This window comes from Colletotrichum fructicola (genome assembly GCF_000319635.2).
Source record: "Colletotrichum fructicola Nara gc5 chromosome Unknown KSG_Nara_v1_contig01, whole genome shotgun sequence".
Classification (NCBI taxonomy): domain Eukaryota; kingdom Fungi; phylum Ascomycota; class Sordariomycetes; order Glomerellales; family Glomerellaceae; genus Colletotrichum; species Colletotrichum fructicola.
Genome location: NW_027094051.1, coordinates 8247945 through 8273690, shown reverse-complemented (window position 1 = coordinate 8273690; position 25746 = coordinate 8247945). Strand labels below are relative to the sequence as shown.

General features: G+C 52.4%; 6 protein-coding genes across 6 annotated transcripts; 4 read left to right on the top strand and 2 right to left on the bottom strand.

Moving 5' to 3' along the window:
• Positions 1-1019: 1019 nt before the first annotated feature.
• Positions 1020-2573, top strand: CGGC5_v002355 (SH3 domain-containing protein; the record flags this gene model as incomplete). The annotated part of the gene is made up of 4 exons (XM_032035357.1): positions 1020-1056; positions 1163-1266; positions 1416-2452; positions 2510-2573. 4 exons carry the CDS (start codon positions 1020-1022, stop codon positions 2571-2573), a joined length of 1242 nt encoding a protein of 413 aa, XP_031885804.1.
• Positions 2574-10957: 8384 nt separating this feature from the next.
• CGGC5_v002354 (uncharacterized protein) lies at positions 10958-12672 on the top strand (the record flags this gene model as incomplete). The annotated part of the gene is made up of 6 exons (XM_066150949.1): positions 10958-11020; positions 11076-11092; positions 11355-11365; positions 11422-12096; positions 12563-12577; positions 12647-12672. The coding sequence occupies 6 exons, from the start codon at positions 10958-10960 to the stop codon at positions 12670-12672; spliced, it is 807 nt and encodes a 268-aa protein (XP_066009919.1).
• Positions 12673-16148: 3476 nt separating this feature from the next.
• Positions 16149-17280, top strand: CGGC5_v002353 (uncharacterized protein; the record flags this gene model as incomplete). The annotated part of the gene is made up of 3 exons (XM_066150948.1): positions 16149-16337; positions 16392-16425; positions 16475-17280. The coding sequence occupies 3 exons, from the start codon at positions 16149-16151 to the stop codon at positions 17278-17280; spliced, it is 1029 nt and encodes a 342-aa protein (XP_066009921.1).
• Positions 17281-18472: 1192 nt separating this feature from the next.
• Positions 18473-19900, bottom strand: ABD1 (mRNA cap guanine-N7 methyltransferase; the record flags this gene model as incomplete). Its single annotated transcript, XM_032035350.1, has 1 exon — positions 18473-19900. The coding sequence occupies one exon, from the start codon at positions 19898-19900 to the stop codon at positions 18473-18475; it is 1428 nt and encodes a 475-aa protein (XP_031885855.1).
• A 666-nt stretch (positions 19901-20566) lies between these two features.
• rpn7 (putative 26S proteasome regulatory subunit rpn7) lies at positions 20567-22144 on the top strand (the record flags this gene model as incomplete). The annotated part of the gene is made up of 3 exons (XM_032035349.1): positions 20567-21025; positions 21079-21890; positions 21946-22144. The coding sequence occupies 3 exons, from the start codon at positions 20567-20569 to the stop codon at positions 22142-22144; spliced, it is 1470 nt and encodes a 489-aa protein (XP_031885854.1).
• A 710-nt stretch (positions 22145-22854) lies between these two features.
• On the bottom strand, positions 22855-24381 carry CGGC5_v002350 (putative alanine aminotransferase; the record flags this gene model as incomplete). The annotated part of the gene is made up of 2 exons (XM_032035348.2): positions 22855-23906; positions 23976-24381. 2 exons carry the CDS (start codon positions 24379-24381, stop codon positions 22855-22857), a joined length of 1458 nt encoding a protein of 485 aa, XP_031885860.2.
• Between the last annotated feature and the right edge of the window lie 1365 nt (positions 24382-25746).

Genomic DNA, 25746 nt, shown 5'->3' with positions numbered 1-25746 from the left:
GGTACCCTTGCTGGTGGGGGTTTGCGCGTCAATTCCTGCGCCACAGTGGCCATGGGCCACACGGCCCCCCGAACCCGAGCCAGCAGCGGTGCCCCCTCCATTTTGTCTGGTCCAGTGCTGCGTGCACCACGAGCCACTGGACGTCAGTACCCCGCGAATTTTGCACTAGAGGCGGCAATTACCTCACTGTCAGCGCCGCAAGGTACCACTGCCACTGGACCGTAGCAGTGACATGGAAGCCGGAGGGCTGAAAAAGTGACAGGAGCTTACTGGACACTTTTTTCCCGTCTGTCTCTTCCGGCGATCCCAGAGCTGGCTGCACGTTGTCAGCTGGCACCCCAATCCCCAGACGAAACATAAACATCGTGAAAAGAGCAAGATGCACCAGCTGGCTTATTCCTTGACAAGCCGGGAGCCCAGCAACGTGCATTTTATGAAGCAAGCCCCGTAGCGTCGTCCAATGGCTGCATGTTTAATCTAAGGTAGTTCGGCCGAACAAGTAATGAAATTGAAGGAAGAAATGAAAAGGTTAAAAAGCAAGGAAGACAAAAGCCATTAAGAGTGCCGTGTCCCGGCGCCCACGGCCTCTGCCCGACGAACGAAAGAGCCAAGCCCAACACACAAACACCCAATCCCAACCTAACACCACAATCAAAGCTCCCCCTCCTCCCCCAAGGCGAAAAGAAGAGGCGCAGGCCTGCCTCGGCGGCTCTTCACCTATCGGACCCCACTAAATCACTATTACGTGGAGCTGTGGACTCGCTCTTCGGGTCAGTGGTCATCACAGACAGGCGCAGCTGCGGAATACGCTACGCATGTACCTTGCTTGACCTTGGACCTTGGACCTCCCACCTAGGACCTGCCTTCCTAAGGTAATCACCTCCAAACACCCATCCAGGCACCTCTTCGTGTCCGTGAACGCTGCCTTCCTTCAACCTTTTTTCTCCTCAACCTCTCTTCCTAACTGAAGGAAACGACGCCGACTCTCCCGTACTCTCGCGCCGTCAAGCATCATCGTCATGGGCCTCCACAACCCGCTGCCGTCGTCTATGGCGTGTAAGTCCACCTTTTTCTTCCTGCCCTGTGCCGGTGATCCCGCGCCCCGGCGCTTCGCCCGTCATCACGACGAGAACACACGAGCTGACTCCCCTCTCTCGAACAGCGGAATGCAAAAAGTGCGGCAAGATCTTGACCTCCTTCATCGACCCGCGTCAAGCATTCAGTCCCGACAAGATCATTCCCCCCTCGATCCTCGCCAACGCAAAGGTGAGCCATATTCCACACCCCGCCCTCGCGATCCTTCCTCCCCGCCTTGGCGCACAAACGCCAGCAGGAGGCCTCCCGAGAAAAGACTCTCCCCAACGAAAGAAAACCACAGTACAATACAGATTGCTGATTTAAACACCGTGGAACAGGGCCTCGCGATCCTCACAGTCCTCAAGGCAGGCTTCCTCGGCTCCGGCCGTTTCGGCAGCGGTCTCGTCGTCTCGCGCCTCCCCGACGGATCATGGAGTGCGCCAAGCGCAATCGGCACCGCAGGTGCAGGCTTTGGCGGACAGATCGGCTTCGAGCTCACTGACTTCGTCTTCATCCTCAACGACGCCAGCGCCGTCAAGACCTTCGCCCAGGCCGGCTCCCTTACCCTCGGCGGCAACGTCTCCATCGCCGCCGGTCCCGTCGGCCGCAACGCCGAGGCAGCAGGCGCCGCCTCCCTCAAGTCCGTCGCCGGAATCTTCTCCTACTCCAAGACCAAGGGCCTGTTCGCCGGCGTCTCGCTCGAGGGCTCCGTCATCATCGAGCGCCGCGACGCCAACGAGAAGCTCTACGGCACCCGCTACACCGCTGCCCAGATCCTCACCGGCAGCGTCCGCCCACCCTCCCAGGCCGCGCCCCTCATGAACATTCTCAACTCGCGTGCTTTCAACGCCGGCCGCACGGGCCAGGCCGACGACGCCATGTACAACGACGTCCCCGTCTACGACCAGGGTCACGATGACGTAGTTTGGAACGGTCGCCGGGGAAGTGGATACGGTGAGGGGGAGTTCAACAACAACCGCAGCAGTATGTACGGTGGCGGCGCCGGCGGTGCCAGTGAGTTTGGCGGACCGAAGCGATCCAGCACATGGCAGGACGACGTCTACGACCGACCTACCGGCGACACCGGCTTCGGCGGGGTTTCGCGCTCCAACACGTTCGCGTCAAGAGGGGCCGACAGCTACGTCTACAGAGACAACCCGTCGCCCAACTTTGGTGCGGTGTCGGGTCAGAAGACCGGCCCGCCAGGCAGACCTGCGGCGCCGAAGCCGAACTTTGCGTCCAAGACGGCTATGCTGAAGAAGAACGAGGCCGTTGCGCTGTTCACGTTCGAGGCTGACCAGCCCGGCGATCTTGGTTTCAAGAAGGGCGACGTCATTACGGTGCTGAAGAAGACCGAGAACGAGACTGATTGGTGGTATGTATCTCTTGAATATTCGTTCACATGTACGGCAAAGACTGACAACCTGCGCAGGACTGGCATGATTGGAACGAGGCACGGCATCTTCCCCAGCAACTATGTCAAGCTGAAGGAATAAGGTTCGAGAATCGTCGGGGCGATATAATGCGCGCTTGAATACCCCAACCCAAGTTTCAGTCATTTTGGGTCACTGCCCGGTCAAATTGCATCTGCAGAGACGGAGGACACAGAGAGGAGGGCTTTTTTTTTCTTTCTTGATTATTCCATGATACTCCGGATGGTATTTTTCCATCCTGTTTTATCCATGATTTCCTGTTTTCATGACGAATGGTTTCTCTCCTAATCATCCACGACTTCTTTGGCGTTTTTGGAAAGGGGCATGTCGGACTACCCCTTATTCTTCATTCTAGTCTCACAGCATAAACGTCGGTTTTGGTGAGAGGTGGGAAAAAGAAGAGCTTCCTTCATTTTGCACATATGCCCTTTACTTCCTGGCTTTAAGCTGCGTGTGGTGACAAATTGGTCTGCGCTCCCCCCCGCCCGTCGTCAGTGAGAGGTCCCGTTGTTGCACAGACGCGGGCACGGGTGCATATGCATGTCACTCTTTGGTGTTTAATGCCCGTCGCGTTTCCCCCGTCATGCCGGGATCGCGAGCCTCGGCTTGTTGTGAGAGTCGACGGTTGCGACGACTATGGCACGACGTCAGATAAAGGCAGGGAAGGGGGTTTGGGTGATCGGCGCTTGCCGCTTGCCGGCGGTTACTGGGGAGGATCCTGGGGTAAATGGGGGGGAATGTGTGTGTGTGTGTGACTTGTGGTTCGCATGTTTCATGAGACGACGATCCGGGGAAGGTTGGAGATGCGGGTTGAAACGTTGTTTTGGGGGGCGTGCTGAGTCAGGTGGTTGACGTCGAATGTCCTTCACGCATCGCCTCCAATTCATGTCTGAAGGTTTTGAGATGGCTTCATGTTCGTCTAAGATAAACGTCACAAGAAAGAGAAAAGGCTTGGTCTTATGCCAAGTCATTCAGCAGCCTATTGATCCGTTGTTGACCTCTTTTGAGGCCCGTCAGTCCTCCAATTTTGGCCTACGTGCCAAGGGAAACTTCTACGCTTGTGTTATTCATAGAACGGTTCGAAGAAACCGAGGTCACGAACTCAGCTGCCGATAATGTGGATGACACCTTACTGTTTACTTTGTTAATTATGAAAGTCGCTAGCCGTATGTCTCCAACGTGACGAGCTCCATGAATCTCACTGACATGGATGAATTCAACAGGAATATAGTTACACAGGACTGAGCGACCTGCTCTGGCCCCGACACCATCCATATCTGCTCCCCTGACATCCATGAACCTTTTCGTCCGTCATCAGTAATCCGGGAGAATATCAGGACGATCATGACAGAAATACAGATGAAAACGACGCCGCAGGGGGGGAAACAGAACCCATCTAGTGCTTCACCACATAAGCCATGAACAACCCCAACGTCGTCAAAGATATCGTCAACGGTGTCGTCGCGGTCTGCATGTCCAGTTGTGTATCCCCGAGCCCGAACCAGTACATAAAGCAGAACGCCAGCGAGGGCAAGAAGGCCAGAACGGCGTATATCAACACCACCATTGCTGAAACCTTCTCACGGGCGAGGAGGCCCCAAATGCGTCCTTGATGACTTTTCTCGGTTGTCCGCAACCACTGAGGGGTTCTAGGGACGATTCCTGATGGCAGATAGCCCTGTGACTTCGTCTTTCCGGCCGGGGCGGGATCCAAGTGATCATCATCATTCGATTCCTCAGAGCTGACGGCTCGGGCTGTGTTGAGATTGGCCCAATTGGGGTGTTCGCTTTTCTCGAGCCCTCTTACTAGAGCTTCATGCACAGGACTGTTGCCATTGCATGAACCCGAGCCGCGCTCTCCGAACTCCTCATCCCGCAATTTGAAGGTACGGCCGAACTCGCTAAGGGTTTCTGATTCGCTTGATGTTGTACTGTCCGATTCACTGGACCAACTGACACTGGAACAGTCGTTCCAGTCAGAGGAGTCGCTGTCAGATCCTTCGGGAAAATCGGTGGTTGCTTCGGAAGAGCTCAGACTCAAGTCGTCTCTGTCGGAAAGACCTGTTGCGCGCTGGTGCTGAACATCTTTGCAAGAGTAGTACAAGGACCGTTGGCCATTTCTTTCCGTTATAGACGACGCGGACGTTTGTGAATGTTGCTTCAAGCTCACTTCTTGACGTCTGTCAGAGATGGCCGCTGGGATGCTGACACCAAGTTCTTGAAGTCTTGCGATGATCCTGCGTCCGGCCAATAACTCAACCCCTGCGACAAGCCAATCCTCGGCGACGGCTATATTGAATGTTTCAAGTCGAAGACTGCCTGGAAATGGCGATTCGATGGTAATGCTGACGAATGCATAGCACTCGAGGAAACCAAAGGTTGTCTTGATTATTCGTCCTGTAGGCTTGTTCGGCAGGATTCGTAGTCCTAACTTAGTGACGGCAGACCTAGCAATGAGCGACTGCTCACTTGCTGGTTCGTATCTGATGACAAGAGGGACAGAGTTGTCAGAGTCTTTCAGTGATTTGACCCAGAGCCGCGAGTGAGGTCCGCTTTCTGTATGAGACTCCACGTCTGCTCTCATTAACTCGGGGATGTTTGATTCAAGACCTGGGTCGTGCGAGTCCCTGACGACCCGAGTTTGGTGCGACATTTCGGTTTCTCTAGCAGCTTCCTGTTGAGGGATTGCAGATTCCGCGAGTGGTGCGTCTTTTGTTCTCAAACTCGCGATGGGATCTGCCTGTGGCGATTGCTGTGTGGTAGCAGCATCTTGGACAGGCATTTGCGTTATGAAGTGCAGATTTCTGTGAACATCAAACTGATAATCTTCAATTGGCGGGAAATTATCCGCTCTTGTCTCATCGGTCTGCTTCGAAACGGGTTGAGGGGACATCCTCTGTCGTGCCTTTGGGTCCTGAGGTTTCGTTGTGGTCCCTTTCAATGGTGAAGTTGTATATCCCGTGTTCGAGGTTTTGGCGCATCCGATTGCGTTGCTCCTTGCCAGTCGATTTTCGAACTGGCAAGGAGTCTACGAACAGCGGTATCTTGTGCGAACCCCCGAATCATAGTGTAGGGCTTGAAATCCAAGGCAAGGCGTGGCTGTTGAGGCCCAATTCTCGACCTTCCTGCATAATGACCTGGTCCCCATAAATTTGTATGCGCTGGCCTACAACGCATGCAAGATCTCCCCACTTGGCTCCGGATTGAAGGTTGTGACAGAGGCTACAGAGCTGCATACTCTGAGAGTACCCGTCGATCATGCCATTGAAATCCCGAAGGCAACTATGGCGATTCACATCCGATGCCGAGCCGTCACACCCAAAGATCCAGCCTGATAAGTTTATACTGCGCTGAGCGTATACGGACGCCTGGCGTCCTCAACGGTTCATGATAATTGAGGTAAAAGGAAGTCGTGCGTATACATTTGAGCAACGAAAGCACACCTCACATGCTAAGTGATGAGTCGTCGATGCCTGAGTTGATTCTTCATCCAGAAGTCACATTGATCAGCTTTCACACATTCATGTCCCATTCTCCAAGTATCTAGAGAATACCAATGGTGAACAGGGTACCAGATGAACCGGATCAAGCATCCAGCTGTAGATGGGGGTGGAAACCTTGTTTTGGGGGCGAATTGGGTCAGGTGAGGAACTACACCTATCCCATTGTCATTTCCATGCGAACTGGTATTGAACGAAAGAGTCCTTCCTAAACTATTCAAACATTGACCACACGATTAAGCAGCCTGTCTGGGTGGGGGAAGACCGAGCTCGTGCTTAATGCTTGACCAACCAGGCTATGAACAAGCTCACAGTGGTCAGGAATATCGTCAATGGCGTGGTTGCGTTCTGTATATCCACTTCGTTACTCCCAAGCCCGAAGATGCACACGAAGCAAAACGCAAGTCAGGGCATAAGGGCTAACAGCATGTATATCGAAACTATGACTGCTGAGATTTGTTCTCGGGCATGAAGCCCCGAGAAGGTCTCTCTGCTGTTGCTGAGCTCGTCGAGGTGTGTTATCCACTGGGGAGTCTCGGGGACCATGTCTATTGGTAGGTTGCCGTCGATCTGCTTTTGAAAGAGCGGCGGGGGTTTCTTAAAGAACCGCGGCCAGTATAAGGGGGCTTGTCCCATCACCGTGAAAGGCTGGTACCACGTATTGACTTTGGCTGCTGAAGTCTTCCGGCAGTGGTAGTAGATGTGTTCAAATTCTTTCGGGCTGATTAGAGTCCTGGAGTTTGCCGGCCGAGGTTGTTAGAAGTAGTCTCCTGTGTAAGGGAGGTTGTCAAGAGGCAGTCCCGGCTTGATGTCCGATATACCGAAGAGACGAAATTCCTCAAATTCGAAGAAGTCGCAATGCCAAAACATGTAGATAGAGAACCAATAGCGCCAGAAACCTCTCAATTTGCGGTAGTCGTCTCGAAGGTCCGCGGCAAAGGTCTGGGTACACTGCTTGGAGGAAGAGATCTGCCGAAACCGAAATGTCCCTAATGATCCCACTAAGAATATACGCCTCTCTGGCTGTTTATCAGATTCCGGTTTGCCAATATTGACCAAAGTGGGCTGTACGCTGCTTTCAGAGCTTTCAAGGGAGTTGGAAGTATCGTCGACTGAGGTCGAATTTCCTGAGGCTTTCGTTTCGAGGTCATTGCCAGAATTTTGACACTTTTCATCAGAGGCATCCCGCTCTTGTTATCCGTCTGAGGTTCATTCGGCATTTGCTTGCTTCCTGATGAATTCGAAGGCGACGATACTAAATTTCACGAAGAAGTCTGCCGTTTCAAATGTGTTCCGCATAATAGATACGAATTCTATAGGTTTGTTCTTGGAAGCAGTTCCCATCGCTAACAGCCTTTCGCTGAACTTCTTACCGATGAAGATGTCGTAGCCATGCGACTCCATTCAGTCGTCTGACAAGACTGCAATGTTGAGGACTCCCAAATGACTTTTTCTGAGCCAAGATGCTTCGATTGACACAGGCGCATGTCCTTGTGGACAAAAACTATTTCAAAGTCTGTCATAACACATAGCTTATAGCTTACGATGACCAATCTCAGGTGGTACCTTCAACTTAAGCCTGCAGGCTGTGGTTTTGGAAAGAAACAAGATACTGCTGCGGGTGTCGTAGTGAGTCACGATGGGCTCTGTATCCGTCATTGCTTCCGCTGGACATATCCAGAGGGACTGTGTCAATGGTGATGTAGAAAGTTCGGCGAGCCGATGATTCGATCCGGGGGACTGTCGTTCAGTCGCACGTGAATACAGCCTGTATTCCAACCTGCTTATCGGGCGAGGCCACTTTTTCAGCTTGTGTATTGAATTCACTTCTTGTTCTCCTTTCGCGACTATCATTTTGAATTTTTGATTCAGCGGTCAATGGGGCGTCTTTTCTAGAAAATCTCTCTTTCGAATCATTAAGGCATTACTCAGAGTCTTCTCGGGTAATTTGGCATGTGCCTGGGGCCTTTCCAATCAAAATATTGTTGCTGGGACTTTCTGACTTGAGTGATATTCCATGGTCGGGTTCACCAAAAGTTCTGGCTCCGGCATCGATACCGTGATCTTTCCAATCTGAGCAATCGTCTCTCTCAAAGCTGTTGGATAAATCTATTTGACATGCGTGTTTGGCTCTCTTCTTGGGGCTTTTGAGGCTGATCGTTGGTGACATCGCTGGCATAAGCATCATGGGCCAGGATTTCGGTTAAGAAGCACGATTTACTCTTCAGATGAACCTCAGCTTGCTCAAGCGACGGACAAGTCTCGGTTTTTTTGACATAGCTCTGATTCGAAGTGGGCCAGGGCAATGTTCTCTGCTGCCCCTTCTGAGCTTCCTCATGGTCCATGTTGAGGAAGTTTCATAGCCCACCCTTTAAGAGGGTCCACAGTAGATAAATCCAGTAAGAGCACTTCGGCTGGTGCTTCGTCCAGTAAGAAGATCGCAGTATACGTAAGCTTCCTTGTGGGCCATTCCCAGTGGTGAAGTTAGCTTTCATTGAAACAGTCGTGGTCTCTCAAATAACCATGGAATTTATTTGATATGTAGTCAGGAGCCTCTTTGATGTGGATTGCTTGATGAACTGTTCTCTTGGACGCCGCATTCATAGGTGCTTCGTCTTGCTTGTCTGCCGTCAGGTTGACTCGGACCATGGTGAAAGCAAAGCCTTGTATAAAATCTCAAATCACATGGCTGGAATCCAGCGGCAAAGATAGACGGCTAAGGTCCAATGCACAGCCTGCCCGCACAATTATGAGTTCATCTAAGCTGAGCCACCATACAGGCACAACCATTTGGCTTCTGACACCAGCTTATAGGTGATAGTAGGCTGAGTAGATCAGCTTAAACAGCTGAGATTCTTAGTGTCTGGCATTGATACACTATGATTATGGGCTCCGGCTTAAGGCTGCATAGGAGGCAAGGTACATGGGACTCATCCGTTGTCATCAACAACAACATGCGACTTCACCCCGAGATACGATGAGTTTGCTTTTGCCACTTTCATTGTAATAGCTTTAAATTGATATTTTGCTTTGATCATAAGAAGAAGGGCGCGGTGCTATACTGCATAGGGTGCTAGTTTGTGTGTCATTCTTCTGTTTCCTCCAAGTCTCATATGACGCTCAACCCGACGAAAGGACTGAAGAAAAAGACCACAGAAGGTCAATACAATTTCTTTCGGAATGTCAATATCAACAATCAAGGAGAAGAAGAAGATTATCTAGTCTAGTTGAAGAGGTGCCCACAAGATTGAGCCTGTGGTTTTGTCTAAGTGGTACCAGTTTTGTTCCTTCACACTCCATGTCCAGAACTCATGGGCTGGATCGGTCTCGAAGTCTCTTTGGCTCTGGCCAACATCAATTTCGAGCTGACCAGTCCCAGTTGGATATTTGTTTTGTCGATCTGTGGTCTCTGCTGGAGCTGGTTCTGAATGCTTCCGCGAAGACTTTACCAGCCGCTGACCGCGCTGTTCTGCGACAGTTGCTGCCAGTCCCAGTTGTGGTGCGCTACTCGCCGGTGTATAGTCCGTTGGCAATGATGAGTCCAGGGAGGAACAGCCATTATGTGAGAAGCTGTGGCTCGTCCAAGTGCGAGTTTTAGATCTCTCTGTGGCTTTATGGTACCCATCATGCCTGGTATTCTGATTTCCACACCTAGGGTCCATCCGTTCGTGATCTGCGGCTGGCAATTGCTTTGAAATACTTCAGACGTTTCTCCGGGGTTCAATCACCTGCATCACCCCATGGGACAGATGAGTGAATGTTTGCTATCCAGTCATACAGGTTTCAACCACTCACAAGCCGTATATCGGTGTCGGCCTCGGTAGCTTTTGGTGACGCGAGCAATCTGCTCACATCGATATCGATTTGGAAAAATAAGTTGACGAATGTACAGACTTTGCATCAGAGGGAAGACCAATGCAGACCGCAGAGAATTTGAACCTAGAATCAGGGCTTGGTCTGGGGTCCAGAGAGCTTTACTTACCTTGAAGTCGTGGGTCAAAGGGCAATTGTCCTCGTTGAACAATGGCACAGCAGTTGTCCCGTCGACCGGAACGATGATCCTAGTTCCGGCTTACTAGAGCTGCAAGCTTGAGGTCATCAAGTTGCCATAGGTTGGATAGGCAACCTAAGAAAAGTACGTTTCGAGGAACCTTGCAGGCCTCAGAATCAGGCCATTGATTTGATCCCGATCTTAGCCACGGGTAAGACAGTAGCGTGCATGCGCGCATTCTTTTGGGCGTCCGGATTCGAGAGCCAAGGTGCTGCTGTACCGACCCCTCAGTATACGATCCACAGACTCAAAGCTCTTATGCGCGAGGAGATACATGTGGGATCGAATGATACGACAGCCTGTTCAGAATCCATGGCAGATTCAGTCATCCTGACGGTGTGCCTCGTGATTGTCTTGCTTCACTAGTCTGACTTGTGCGTTGCAATGGATCACAGCAAAACCTTCTGGAGAATCCTGCGTGGAAAGTAGTGGCTGATGATATGAACACGTCCACGCGAGACTCCACACTAGCGGGTGTTGATGATGCGGGCCTGCAGTTTAGATGGCTGTGGTAAGGTCCAAATTACAATTCGGACATCAATGCAGCCACTAATGTGGTTGATCAGGCTCCTGCAACCACGAACCCCGCACTGCTGCATAGATGGTCGAAATCATCGTGGAAATTCCAAACTGATCTCGGTGTGATTGTTGGCTCTCGACGGCAGAAGCATGGATCCTGCCCTCTCAGTGCGACTCTGGGATGAACCGGAGTCGACGCGGAGATGTTTTGGCAAAGTAAGAATACAGCCTCGCCATCCAGAGCTAGGACTGACAGCACATCTGAAGGGCCTCAACCAAAATCTCCTGCTCTGATGCTCTCTGGGTCGCATGGTCCGCAGTTGCCTTGCAGGTTTCAGCCACTCGAAACTAAACCGCGCACACGGCTTAAAGTGACAATGAGCTCGCCATTCGCTTTGAAATACCTCCGGCCAGGTTTTCAAAGATTCTCCAAGTTATTCGTAAAATTGTTTGTCCGCACATTCGATTTTGATCGTGTTTTAACTTCGAGGGCAGGGAATACAATCCAAGCAGTACCACACGCGACGGCCTTGAATCCGGACAAAAACATCTAAAAAAGAGAAAAAAGAACGGACAGGCATTCCGGAACAAAACCAAGTTACAAACGAAGCCTCAAGACGACAGAAGCAAATACTTCAAATATATTTTTGAAGCATCATAAAAGTTGTCGAAGTCACGGGAGAGACCTTGAAGGGAATTTGAACGAGGCTTCTGCACTAAAAAGGCCATTTGGGAGTTGAAAGTCTTTAAATCAGCTCGCCTTATTGCCTGAAGGAAGGGTCAAGGTTAGTCATAGCAAGCATGTAATCACCTAAAGCTTGCTAACTAATTATCTTCCTAGTTATGTCAGAGCCTCAGCGTTCCCTATCCACTGAAAATCACGAAATCCTCAATCGAATCTTAGAGGACAGGCCACCAGGTATTACAGACGACCATCCTTTGTCAATCGAAGTTGTGTCCGGGCAGGGCGCTCTCGAAACGCGCCTTGCTGCGCATACCAGATTTGAGTTCTCGCTCGCAACTCCTTTGTTTGTGTCTAACCTAGACCTCACAAAATTCCTGTTGTCTCCGACACAAAGCCACCGGTCATATCCCACCCCGTTCGGTCTGTTGCGCTTGAAGTACTACGTTCCCCTGGTCGTCCAAGCCCCAGAAGCAGGCATTCCCCACATGCCTATCAACGTTCTAGTTCTCGAGAACGGCCACCACTGGCAGAATGTCGATCTTTTTCTCGGCGGAAACTTTCGCAAGAAAGCTGCAGAAGCCGAGGCAAAAACCAGGAGAAAGGATGATTCCGAGCGATTGCAAGTGCATCAAGAAGGAAGTGCACCCACGCTTCCGACTGGACCTGGACACTCCATTGCCGAGAACAGACTTTCGGCCGAACCATCAATAGTCGCCCCATCTGGCGACCTGATCGAGGCTCGCACACCACAAGGTTTCGGAAGCTCCGGGCAACCGGACCCACCTTCGGCAAATGTGGAACTCGATCCGGGCCTGAACGCCGCCTTCCTTAGTCCGTGCCGTCTGGACGGCTGCTCACCGAGCACAGGCCGCCTCGGCCGGACACCTTTGTTTACTGTCGGCGATCAACAATTTTCAACACCACCCTCAACGTTGGGTTTGGACGATGCGTCCAGACGATCTCGCGATGCCGCTTCCAGCTGCAGCAAAATTCATGCGGGTCCTATCCATGCACCGGGAAGCCACACAGAATTCCCGGTGGCGGAGTTGTGCCCTCCTGAACTTATCAACAAGTGATTGAAAGCTGTCATATTGTTTGGACGTTTTCAAGATCTTTTGGCCAACCCTCCACGAAGTCAGTTGGCTTTCTTCTACATGAACGACCAGCAACACGTCTGTGTTGCTCCTCATACAGCATTTAAGGTGTTTTGGTGTTTTGGTGTTCCGGTATTTTGGTGGTCTGGGATTGCAACCATAATTGCATTTCGGAATGAGTTCCCCTTCTCTTCACTGCTAAGGGGGCTGTTTTACTGGTACGTTTTTTCGACGAAAAGTTGCGACAGGGAAACAGTTGTTTCTCTAACACTTCAGATTTTGGACAGACTTCGGGCAAAATAGAAATAGATAGCAGGTTGCGGGATATATCAGGCTATTAAATGGGACAGAAGCGCAACCTAATACAACGACGACATAGAGAAGAACGGCTGGCGTAGAAAAAAAGGTCGGGGCCCATTTACGACGCGTAGCATTTCATCACCATCCGTCCATGGGGTAATGTATGATCCAGCGCCAAAAGCCAACTCGAATTTGAGCTTTCAACTTGTTGATATGTTCATGTTCATTTTAAGCACCGTCGGCCAACTATATATTATTTGAACAAGGTATATCTACGTAATCTAGATCTCATATATAACTACTATTCTAAGGAAGGTTCAATGGGCCTCGTGAGAGAATCTTGTTGCTAACCAATCTCAAGTCGTTGATTTTGTCTACCCGATGACCTTCAAAGCCCCCCAAGCAAGCATCGACAGTAACTCCTAACGCCTCAGCCACAGATGCGAATTCCTCCAGTGAGTATGCTACATAATATCTTGTGTAAAGTCCACTTAGTCCAATTCTGTTGGGCACCAGATGACTAAACCTGTGTCCTTGTCTTGGTGGAACCACTGTTCCTTCGTCTGATCCCACGTCCAGAATAGGTGTGCCGGATCATCTTGGAAATCCTTGAACGAGTCGCTTTCTGTCTCGTCGGCTTCAAATGAAGACTGATTGAAGACAGAGTTCTGAACATCGGTAGCAGCGTATCTCTGCAGTGTGGGCTGTGGCCTCTGCTCGAGCTGCATGTTTCGCAGCTCCTCAACAGAGTCCCCACTACCGAGTGGATGTGGCTCAGGTGCCCTCTCTTTCTGAAGAGGCAGTTCGGAGCTGCAAAAGCTCTCCAGCAAAGCCGATTCATCAATTATGTCTTCTTGAGGGTGATCACTTGTCTCGTAAGACGTGTTGCTTTCACTCCGGTCGTTGGTCCATGTGAAGTAGGAATGCAGGGGTTTGTCGAGCGTTCTTTCGCTCTCGTCAGATTTCCCGTCTCCCGACCAAGGCCCAGCATAATGGGGCCATTGTTCGAGAGACCTCTGAGATTCTAAAGCAGGTGTCTGAATTAGGCATTCCCGAGAAGGCCCGTGTGCTGGTGTATGAACTGCTCTCCAAGGTGCATCTTGATGGGTCGATTGTTGCGATTGTTGAAGTAGCGCTTCTGGCTGCCACCCGTTGGTAGGTCCAGTCGATTTACAGGTCTTCAAGACGCTAAAACCTGTCGAAAAAGCTTGGCACATCATCATACTGGCTTACATGTAGGCTTGGAGATGATAGCAGAAGGCTGTAGAGCGGGAAAAGCTGTGATAAGGTAGATGGTAAACACTGGTAAACGACAGGTTGGTTGATGACGGCCCATGGCCAAAGAGCAAGTAGTGGAAGAAGCAATAATGTACCAAACAACCCCGTCTATTTAAGAAGACTGAAAAGAAGAATGAACCATCTGCTGTACAGGTTCTTTAGAATTGACCGGTTTACTTTGCACAGTTTTCATATCAGCCGCGTCTCGGTGACGAATTCGGAATGAGGCGGGCGGCGCTTACGAAAATCCTCGATAACCGCGAGACAGCTGCACGGTTCTTTCCAGGTTCATATTGGAGAATGGGGGTTGCGCCGCATGTTGATGGTGGTGAGACCAGGGAATGAGCGTCCTGATCACCAGTCTATCTCACAAGATCAGGACGCAAACTCTCGGCTTGTAATTGTAACTTACACGTGCATGTCAGAATTCCATTCCAATTGAAGCTGACCTCCAGCCAATTGTGAACACTGGAGGCTCAGATGCTTGTCATTGGACAAGAAAAACCCTCCGTCGCATTTGCGCCGAAGGGTGGATGCGAGACAGAGCCTGACCGCTAAATGCTGCATAGCAGGATGGAGTCGGGCAGAAATTGGCTCTCCCTGTCTGCCTTGAGAAGGTCTCATTCAGTGTGCACCAAAGCGAGGATGCAGACCTCAAGAACCCAGACAAGTCTCTACGTCTGAGGGATGCATGGCTGCGACTAAGTGGGGAGACGCATCACTCGTGCTCAAGCGGCCCCATACTCACGCAGAAGTCTTCCACGTATGGGCGTCCACGTATGGAGGACTATGCTTCCCTGGTACTGTCAAATGTTGCGATGGTTCGGGATTCTCGAACAAATGTAGCGCATTCTATTGTTTCGTAGCTCACCAGTGTCAAACCAGGGTCGATGTATATACTATCCCCCCCCTCCTTTCGAGCCTTCGACTCCAGGCAAGCAATTACCTTGCTCAGGCCGTTCTGTTATGGCCCTGAGAGTGAAGGCAGGCTCTCTGTTTCCTGTACATCAGGAAGAAAGCCTGACATGTTGACCAAGCGGGCGTCGACAGTCCCCCTTGCGGTTTTGCCTTACCCGCCGTACCAATGATGGACCGCGTCGAACACCGTTTGGTACGGAATGTTTTTTTGGCATTGTACTTCCTTCATTGGATCTTGATGGACCGTTGTAAACACCTCGGGGCTGTGCTCATGTTGCTGTCGGCTCCGATAAGTATGCGCCCCTCCTTTGCCATAAGGGAGCTCATCGTCGTCCCACAGCTGGGACGCCTTGCCATCCCCGCGTTGAGATGGGATCTTCCTGGCATATCTAAAAGACAAACCTCTTCTCAATTATGTCTCTGTGAACCATCAAAAATATCTCTCTTTCTATTTGCATTTTCTCATTACACTATCCCCCCTTCAAAAGTAAGGCTGTCGAAAAGCAAGGCTACCTACTGGGTCCCGGCCCAATAGCACGCCTTCTTTGACTAGCACTCACACACAGGAGGCATTGGCGTAATACGATTGAATCAAAGCCAGAAGGTCACTTGCACTTACAACACATTCACCGAAGCCTTCGGCATCCAAGAAGGTCTCAACCCGTTCCCTCCTTCAACGCCACAGTCTATCTAACCGCATGGAGCAAGGATTGTGCAATGAAGGGCAACTTTACCACCGAAGAAGGGGGTTATGAAGACCAGAGAAAACGCAGATTGTCACGTCTTGATTCACCACAAGCCGTCGACTCACAAGAGCCGCATGCAGGTCACATACCACCGAATCCAGGTTCTGGTGTGACTGGGAGAAAGGTCATCAAAAAGCCTGTATATTCACGGAGTACTCGAACCTCGACCAGTGGAACTCAATCACTTGCACCTGTTACACCTCTATCTTCTGGGTCGAACCACTCGAGAACTAGGATCAGCAATACCCATCGATCGAATGGAAAAACAAAGAGAAACGGTCGCCGTCGGCTTTCCAGCATCGGACAAGGTCCGCCGGCTTTTCCCGAACAGTCGAGTCAACCTGGACCAAGAGAGACCGGAACATGCCCGCAGGATATTCCCTTTGATCAAGCGTTATGGGTTAGCTCCCCGGAAGGCTTCAATGATGCAGAGCCTTTGGCGACCTTTTACGATCAAGAAAGCGATTCCTCACTGATAAAAATATCAGCCGTGGGAAGGTTGAAACTTAAAAGAATGGTATATCCACCAGGCATGAATGTGAGTATCATGACCAAGTCTGGTTTGGTATATCCCACACATTTCGTTCGCGTCCTTGTTGAGGCTCGATGGTTGAGGAACGGGAAACTCGGAACTCGTCACATTACTGTTGTTTCGGACGATCTCTTGGAGCCCTATGGAAAAGATCTTCTGGCTGGAAAAAAGATCATAGATCAGCTTCGCGTTATGAGCGGCATGGTATTAAATTCGGCAGGGAATGTCAGAGATAGCGGCCCTCGAGGATTATCACAGCCTAGGACTTGTCCATCTCTAGCAAGATTGTCAGGTAAGCTTTCCACTCTTTCATGGGCAAGATATCTTCTGAAAACGAGCAGCATACTGGCGAGGTGTCGACGACGACACGGGACAGTCTCCCGGCACTTCTGACTACCTTCCATCAGCCCATGAAACGCCATCTCAATTCACTCCAAGCAACAGTGGTTTGATGTCTTTGACGTCAACAAACAACGCACTACCACAGTCGACTGCTTTGACTTGCTTCTCTGATTCCACCTACAGCAGATCAGCTGTTGATGGCGGCACCTCCCATCCTTGGGAGAAGATCCAAGATGAAGGCGCTCAAGAGCGACTCAACTCTGTAGAAGGCGAACCCTTTGAAACGGACTTGAACAGATCTCAGTCGCTGGGAGAGGTTTACGAGAAAGGTCCTAGGATGGCGCTTTCCTCAAGAAGCTACATGGCCACGCATGGCTCATCAATCACCCAAGAAGGAAGCATAGACACGCACTCACCGACGATCAGCCACTGTGGTTCTGGAAGGCTCATGAGCTTCGATACGATTCAGGACTCTGACTTTGGCGATGGCCAATCGACCCCTTTTGGGCACCTAGGACAGAGTCAGCCGCCAAGATTTTACGAAGACCCTGAGGCCACCATGAGCTCTACAGTCCAGAGCAGTTTCATCTCTGAGGACTCGTCTTCAGCGTTTCAAGGCATAGTAGCCTGGGACTTTTTGCCAGCCAATTCGCAATCACAGACACAGACAACCAGCCAGTCGAACCTAGTTCAAGTTACGTCTACTGTGCCACAGATTCGTTTGGACCCGAGCTATGGCGAGTCCGAAGACAATGATCTTCCGTCCAATTACTTTTTCGATATGGGCGGTTTTCTGAGTTCTTGACTTGCCTGGCCTGCGTCGGGTTGAAGACTAAATACGTTTCTACTGTGCAAACCCTGGGCCTTTGGGCTTGCGATTCTCCTAGCTCAGCCACGACGAAGATCTTACTTGGTATCTTAACCAAGCGAGAGGCTTCTGTCTATGCTGTCACGAACATGTACAGACTGGTACGATACGAAGATTGTTTACCAAGGTTGTCGACCAGCAGTGCAACTTCTTCTTTATCCTTCTTATGGTTTCTTCATTTTTCCTTTGGTCTCGTTGTATATTCAACATTGTACACGGGAAGTACATCGAACGGCAGTAATTCTGTACTTACTGCGGGCTTTATAGGAGGATTGAGGCTTCTTGGTCATTCATGTTCGGGGTGTGCCATTGTGGGTGCGATTTCAAGACGATAATCCTGATTGTTATCTCTAAATCCGTAAGGTAATGGTCCAAATACAAGAAAGGTCCATTCAAATTATGTCTTAATCCTCGTGTCTAGGAAAGGCTTCATGAGACAGGCCTTGAAATCAGCCCAATGCTTTCATAATGTTCGACAATCATATGCCATGCGAGTAATCATGCCAGTGTGTAGGCTGACAAGCGCCAAGGCCCATTCTTCCGCGAGGATCATGATGTTGGAAGGTTGGTAATATTACCTATACTGTACATGGATCAGTTGAATGCAACTCCGTCTGCTTTTTACTACAACTGTTCACCCAAAAGGAGCTATCGGATGCTTGTTACCTTGTCGACTCGCGAGAGAGTCCTTACTTAGTCTCTCCTCTAACCATGACGGAGGATTGGGATGGGTAAGAAACTAAATGACTTACGCTGAGTTTTGAGATAGATCAGTGCGTGGTTTGAGCGTTCCAAGTGACTTTAGTCCTCACGGAATTATAGTTGAACGGTCTGAGCGACTGACTCAAACGAGTAATACCGCGAAAGGGCACCGGTCGGAAATCCCGATGAGCATTCATGACTAACTGCCAATATACTGGGAAGACAACTAGCACCTCCCTTTGCGAGATGCATGCGTCGTACTTCCGAAACTCTCCTCATTCTCAGATCGCCAACGGAGTAGGTTTCTAAAGCAGTCGTCCGAAGTTGATTTTGACTGATGATATTCCTGCGATGTCCTCTAAGAAGTGAACAGAACCACTCCGAAAGAAATAACGATTGCCTGTTCCATGACACGCTTCCATGCCTATTAGACCTTGTAGAAACAGAACGCAGTGTAGAAGCTCGCAGCTTCCATCTCCTCCGGCGATACCAGCAACCTTCCGGCCCCGCGCTCCCGTACACCCATGCGCTCGCTCAGAGGGCCGAGCACCTCATCATCCTTCTCCGACTCCCAAATCTCCATGAAAGTCTTGTGGTACTGCAGCTCCAGATTGTAATCCTCGGCGAGGGCTCTGAGAACTTCCCAAGGCACCACATACTCAGGGACTTCTTCGACGGCTTCGTCGAGGAAGAAGTTGTACTTCCATCCAAAAGCAGGCCGGAAGACACCATCCTCAGGAGTCTTGCCAGGGAAGCGTACCCTGTAGATGGAGTTACCCCATTCCGCAGACTGCTCTGCTTCTCCGTCCTCCAGTTCGCCCTCTTCCGGGTCCGCAGGCGGCTCCTCGGCAGCCTGCTTCTTCTTCTCTTCCGCTTTTTGATTGAACTCTCGGACGCGCTCGCCCAGAACGTCCGAGTTGGGGATGCAGCCGATCAAGCGACCTCCTTTCTTCAGCGAACCGGCTACATTGCGAAGCATCATGCGGGCCTTCTGTTCCGTCTCGAAAGCGTAGTGCATGCAGAACATCATGCTGACAACATCGAAGCCGCGACGGCTGAGAGGGTTGGTGTCGAAACCGACCTGTCGAACGATCTCAATGTCCTCCACAGATTCGCCGTAGCAATCCTTCACCTGGAACCGTGCCTCGAACAGCCTGGAGGACCGCCTGTACCCACCCCTTCCGCCTCTACCACCGCCTCCGCGACTTGCCATCTGGCGATAACGTTCTCTTGCCTGGTCGATACTGATGTCTGCGGGATCAAGACCGACGTAGAGCTCAACGGGCTGCGGCGCTTGCTGCCACTTGCCCAGATCACCTCCCTTTCCACAGCCAATGTCGAGAACGAGGAGCTGATTTTCTGTTGTTACGCCCTGCTCCCGAGATCCAGGGGTGTGATCTTCGTCTGGAGAGAACTTTTGGATGATGCAGCTCTTGATCCAGTTGTTGAATGCGCGGAGCCCCTTGATCTTGCTATCGGTACGTCTCCAGTCTCTACCGCGCTCAGGGACACTGTTGTAATGCTGCGTTACGACGTCGTTGATGTTGCGCTGGCGCTCACTTTCGGCTTGGGCATGAGCTTGGGCTTCCAAAGCCTTCTCGCGGTCGAGGGCTCGTTGGCGAATGGCTTCTCTCTCTGCTTCGGAGATGCGAGCGCGAGCGCCGGGTCTCTTCTGCTTGCGCGGCTGTTCAGAAGGCGAGACCGCTCGTCTCTTGGCCGGTTGGAGTTCCTTCGCATTGTATGGTTGAGGAAGTTGATCATTCTCGTCTTCACGTCTCTTGCCTTTCTTGGCTGGGGATTGGGATCGCTTGCGCTTTCGCGCGTCGTAGGCTTCGTCGTCGTCGTAGCCTGCCATTGTATCGATTGAAGAGTAGGAGTTTTCTCAGAATAGAATTTCTAGGTCACCTCGAAGCCAAGGCTTCTGGAATGAGAATTGAAGGATGAAAGTCTTGTTGCTGGTATTGACAGTCGAGGAAGAAGCTGAAAGATCATGGGCGCGCGGAACTGAATGGTGCCAGGGTGAGGCGCGTGCCCCACTAAATAGTTGGCTCAGCTCACGGCAGGTGTGGCGCTTGGAAGCGGCAGGTGCAGTTCATCCGCTCTTTCCATTATTGATTGGAAGTAATTCAAGGGAGATTCCCATTTTATTAAAAGAAAATTCATGATGACTTCTCTCGTCTGAAAGCTAGACATAATTAGAAGGAGCTGTCTGTAACATTCGCGCTCGCTTCTATTGTGATGCGGGTTGATGCTAGGTACCTAGGTAGGCAGGCCCAATACGTGTCGCACTGCAGCCTTGCTGGATTTGCTAAGCTCACTCCCGCCAGCGGGCCAATCACGTCAGAGTCTGACCGGCCGCTTGCGGTTTGCAGGGAAGCTCCAGCTCTAAACACCTCCAAACAACGACATCACTCTTGCTCACCCAGTACCCAATTCCACGACCTCAACTTGCTCTCCCCGACCTCGAACGCCCGATTTTCCTTCTCTTTCAAAGTCCGCCGTCGTGAGATAAACCGCAAAGATGGGCTCAGATCCCCAGTACGCAAAGTACCCCCTCCTCCCCCTCGCCCAGCATGTCTTCACCCTCACAAACGCCTACGCCTCCCGGCCATCTCAACAAAACGCCGCGAAAGCTCTCAACGATGCCATCACCGAGCACAAGATGGCACCGCTCTACCGGTACCTTGCTCATCCCCTCGAGGGCATCCTGAACCAGCTCGGTGAGGGCGGCAGCCAGACACCCGGCAAGCCACTGAGTCGGAAGTCGAGTTTGGCCGGCATGATCGCCACCAAGAGCGTCCCCACCGCCGTCAACCTGCCCTGGGACGAGGGTCGCTACCAGGAGCTGAAGGCCGATAACGACCGGGAGTTGGAGGAGTTCCAGAAGGAGGAGGACGAGGCTGTCGAGAAGGCTGGTGAGACGGAAATCCAGGCCGCGCGGGGGAAGAGGGCGGAGTTCTGGGCCAGAGTTGGTGACAAGGTGCGTTACGTTTGTCGATGGATCAATGACACACCGCTGATAATTTCGGACAGGACCGGGCGATTGCCGCATACGAGGACGTTTTCGAGAAGACGGGTATCCTGGGCACCAAGATCGACCTGGTGCTCGCAATAGTCCGAATGGGTCTCTTCTACGGCGACAAGCTGCTTGTCAAGAAGCACATCGAGCGCGCAAAGACCCTTGTCGAGTCCGGCGGTGACTGGGACCGTCGCAACCGCCTCAAGGCTTACGAGGGTATCTACTCTCTGACCGTGCGATCCTACAACAGCGCTGCTCCCCTGCTGCTCGACAGCTTGTCTACTTTCACCAGCTACGAACTCTGCACCTACTCCTCCCTTGTCGTCTACTCCGTTCTCGCGGGATCTGTCTCCCTGAAGCGTGTCGACTTCAAGAGCAAGGTCGTCGATGCTCCTGAGATTAAGGCTATCCTTGGTGATGGAGAGGACAAGCTTCTTGCGTTGTCAGGTGCGCTCAGTGCCGGCCCTGGTGCCGACGATACCATGCAGGACGCCCCGGCGCCTTCTGCTGCCACCAAGACGGCTGTCAACCTGACCACCCTCGGAACGAGCACTGAACAGCCCGAGGCCGAGATGGCCATCGACTTCTCCCCCTTGGCCCAGCTGGTCACGAGCCTGTACAACGGCCAGTACAAGTACTTCTTCCAGGCCCTCGCCCAGGTTGAGGAGAACTTCCTCACGCAGGACCGCTACCTGCACGAGCACAAGAACTGGTTCATCCGCGAGATGCGCCTGCGCGCCTACCAGCAGCTCCTCCAGAGCTACCGCGTGGTTGGCTTGGAGACGATGGCTACCGACTTTGGTGTCACCGTCGACTTCCTTGACCGGTATGTTTTGTCGCACGCGGATCTTTGTTCGTCACAATGCTAACATCTCTTATAGTGACCTCGCCAAGTTCATCGCTGCCGGCCGCATCCCCTGCACAATCGACCGCGTCAGCGGCAAGGGCGTCATCGAGACCAACCGACCAGACGACAAGAACAAGCAGTACCAGGACGTTGTCCGCCAGGGCGATCAGCTCATCACCAAGCTTCAGAAGTACGGCCAGGCTGTGCGCCTAAGGGGAAGCGAGCGTGCATAATTGCGCAGGGGACGTGGATGCTGAGAGGATATTGCCGATGAGAGCCGCAGGTCCTTTTTTTACCTAAATTTTACCATCAAGGTCGGTAAGGCGTAGAGGTAGCAATCGCGGCGGCGAATAGAACAAGGGGTGAGCAAATGTGTGCTACTACAATAACTCTGTATGATACCTACGGATAGACGGGCCAATTTGAGCAATCTTGGCTTCGACACTTTGTGTGCTGGTGCTTTGTGACATGTGTGCTTGTCCCAATTAGACTTGATTTCTGCGAGAGCAGCTTCTCTGGAGGCAAGGTATGGAGCGGGATATGTTCTATTCTCGCAAGCTATGCTGAAAGGCGTCATGAACCATGAAATCACCCCATAAATGTCCCCTAACATGCGAAATGATGCGCCAAAAGGCGAGAAAGCCTCCCTGTGTCTCTCTAAATCATATGTAGCGTGCAAATCATTCTCTTTTTTTCTTTGGTATATGAACCCTCATCCTTCCACCCATCATCCAATGGACTGTCTGTCTACGACGTACTTCTAACAAGCACGCGCTCAATGTTCCCAAAAGGAATTATTGGTCCAAGCCGCGCTCGCTGATATGCTTTTTGTCTGCAAGATCGTCTCATCCACTAAAGCTGCTGGCCCTTCCTCGCACCTCTCCCCCTATTTACCCCTTCGCCCGTAAATGGTCATGAAAAAATCACACGTTTCGTATGATGCTTATTTGTACTGCGCAACAAAGTCCTTGTGGAACTTGATGATGCGGCCGACCCAGTCGGTGCCGGGGGCGAGGAAGGTGGTGCGGAAGTGCAGGGTGCCCTCCTTCTGGCCGAAGCCGCTGCCGGGGACGACGCAGACGCCGGTGGCCTCGAGCATGCGCATGCAGTAGAACTCGTCGGCGGTGCGGCCCTCCTTCGCGGCGGCCTCGGCGGCCTTGGCGGGCAGCTTGATGGTGGGGAAGAGGTACATGGAGCCCTGGGGCTCGCCGCACTCGACGCCCTCCATCTGGTCAAAGGCCTTGTGCAGCGCGGTGGCGCGCTCCTTGAGGCCGTTGAAGATGCCGTCGTACTCCTTGCGGTACAGCTCGTAGCTGGGCTCGCCCTCCTTGGGGGGGTTGACCATGAGCTCGACGATGCACTGGCCGATGACGGGGGCGCAGAGGGTGATGGAGACGAACTTGTAGATGTTGGCCTCGACCTCGGGGTCGAAGTTGACGAGCTCGAAGTAGCCGCCGCGGTGGCCGCACTCGCCGACCATGCCCTTGGAGATGGAGTGGAGGGATGCGAGCTCGACGCCGTCGTACTTGCCGGGGGTCTCCTTCTGCAGCCTGCGCAGGACGGACTTGAAGGAGTGGAACTTGCCGACGAAGACGTTGGTCTGGTAGACCTCGTCGGCCATGACGACGAGGTTCTTCTCGGCGGCGAAGTCGTAGACGGCGCGGATGTCCTCCTCGGAGAGGGACGCGCCGGTGGGGTTGCCCGGGTTGATGATGACGATCGCGCGGACATCGGTACCCTCGCTGGTGGCCTTCTCATAGGCGGCCTTGATGGTGGCGACGTCGGTACCCCAGCCGGACGCCTCGTCGAGGTAGTAAGGCACGCAGGTGGCGTTCAGGACGGAGAGGGTGGCAGTGTAGAGAGGGTACTGGGGAATGGGGACGAGGACACCGGTTGTCGGGCCGGAGCAGATGATGTGCAGGAGGGTGTTGACGCCGGAGGAGGCACCGCCGGAGAGGTAGAGGTGGGCGGGATCGGCGGGGAACCCGTCGCGGCCTGCAGGAGAAATCTTTGTCAGTTATCATGTCTACGGCACAGCAAGCACTGCACTGTCACAAAACTCACGCTCAATAAACTGAGCAATGCTCTCCTTGATCGCGGGGACACCGGCGCTGGCGCTGTAGGCGCCGACGGAGCCGACCTTGCTAAGGAGCCATTTGGCGCGGGTGATGACGTCGGACTTGTATCCGAGCTGGTTCAGCAGGACATCCTCGTGCTCGAGCAGCAGAGGGTTCTCGAGGAGGGAGACGACCTGGCGGAAGAAGGTGATGGGCTTCTGGTCGAGCTGCTGGGGGTTGCCGATGTTGGCCGAGATGACGGCGTCAAAGGGCAGGTCCTTGTCGCCCTTGGCCAGCTTCGCGCGGTACTCCTCCGACTTCACGGCGAGCTCGCCACGGACGGCGTACTTTGCGGCGACAACATGCTGGTTGATGTTGTCGGCGTTCAACCGACGAGTGGGCGTGGAAGACATGGTTCGATGGTGGGGTGACGAACGAATGTTTCTGCTGCTCGAGAAAAGTTGCGCTCGGGATGGCGGGGTATTGGAGAGGAAGATCTTAGGGGACCGCGGGGTATCTATGTTAGAGTCATATAAAAGTTAGATAAAGGGCTTCTACCACGGTAACTGTGGAGATTTGATAGCGAGAGGAAAACACCTTTTGGCTACTACCCGGCAATAAGCGGAGCAGAGGTAAAGAGACGACGTGCGGATGTGAAGAACAAACAGACCGAATTTTGAAGGAGATCTTTAATAAGGTAGGTATGCAGCCACACTAATAGCTTTTTATTGTCCTCCTCCTGTTCTTCAGCGAGGGGGGGAGGCAAGCAATGACCCCCGACACCGAGCTTGGACGCGGGGGAGCTACCTACTACACCGGATGGACACCCGATGGACGGTTCTCTTCTGTGTTATTGATGGATTAAACGGGCAGAAGGAAGAGACAAGGCAAAATGGCCCAGAATCAGCGCACTTCCCTCCCGTCATCGTCCGATGCAAGACATTGCTCTTATTCAATGTCTTCAGGGTGAGCCGTAGGCAAGCTAGTCGGGCTTCCAATTGGGAACTGTCACACTGGGCCACGAGACACAGCCCTGCATCATGGAAAGGACCGGACGGCGGCGGGTTGAGTTGGACCTCTGACGGCCCCCTTGGTGGTCGTGACTCTTCCATTGCGTGTGTGGGAGTGTTTGCCCCTCCTTGGCCATTCCCGGCTGTGCCAGCACTTGCTGGCTAGTCGCGCGTTCCCGACGGCAGACGAAGACGTGGATCAGACCCGGCAGTGGTTTGGTACGGGTTGGTTTTGCTTGCCTCGCCTTCGGGCTTGGGTTGCTTCAAAGGCCTGTGTCGGCCTGTGTCCGAAACCGGTGATCGGTGTGACCAGGGGCCAGCCGGGCCTTCAGTCTTGACTGGAAGTCCTAGCGGCTTCCGTGAGGGCATTTCAAGACGGCAAGCAATCAGTGGCCGAGGGGGAGGAAGATGTGGGGTTCCACGTGGGGTCCATGGACTTGGATCGGGACTGATCGTTGATCAAGAATGCATTGTTTGCGCAGTGAAGGGAGGGTTTGCAGATGGCGTCCAAAAAGACAGAAAAAACGGGGTGCAACTTCAGCTCGGTGGAAGCCGCGCTGGAGAGACCCGAGCTGAAGCTCCCGTCCAGTCTCTCTCTTGGTAAGGTTTCCGCCGCCTGGCTTCTCCCGAAGCTGACCTAGGTACCTAGCGAGCTGCAAGCTCTTTGCACTGGCCAACCATGCAGCACCGGTAGCACCAACGGTGAACGGGCAGCCCAGGGTTGAGACTCGGAGGAAACAAATATAAAAAGATGAAGCAGATCGACAA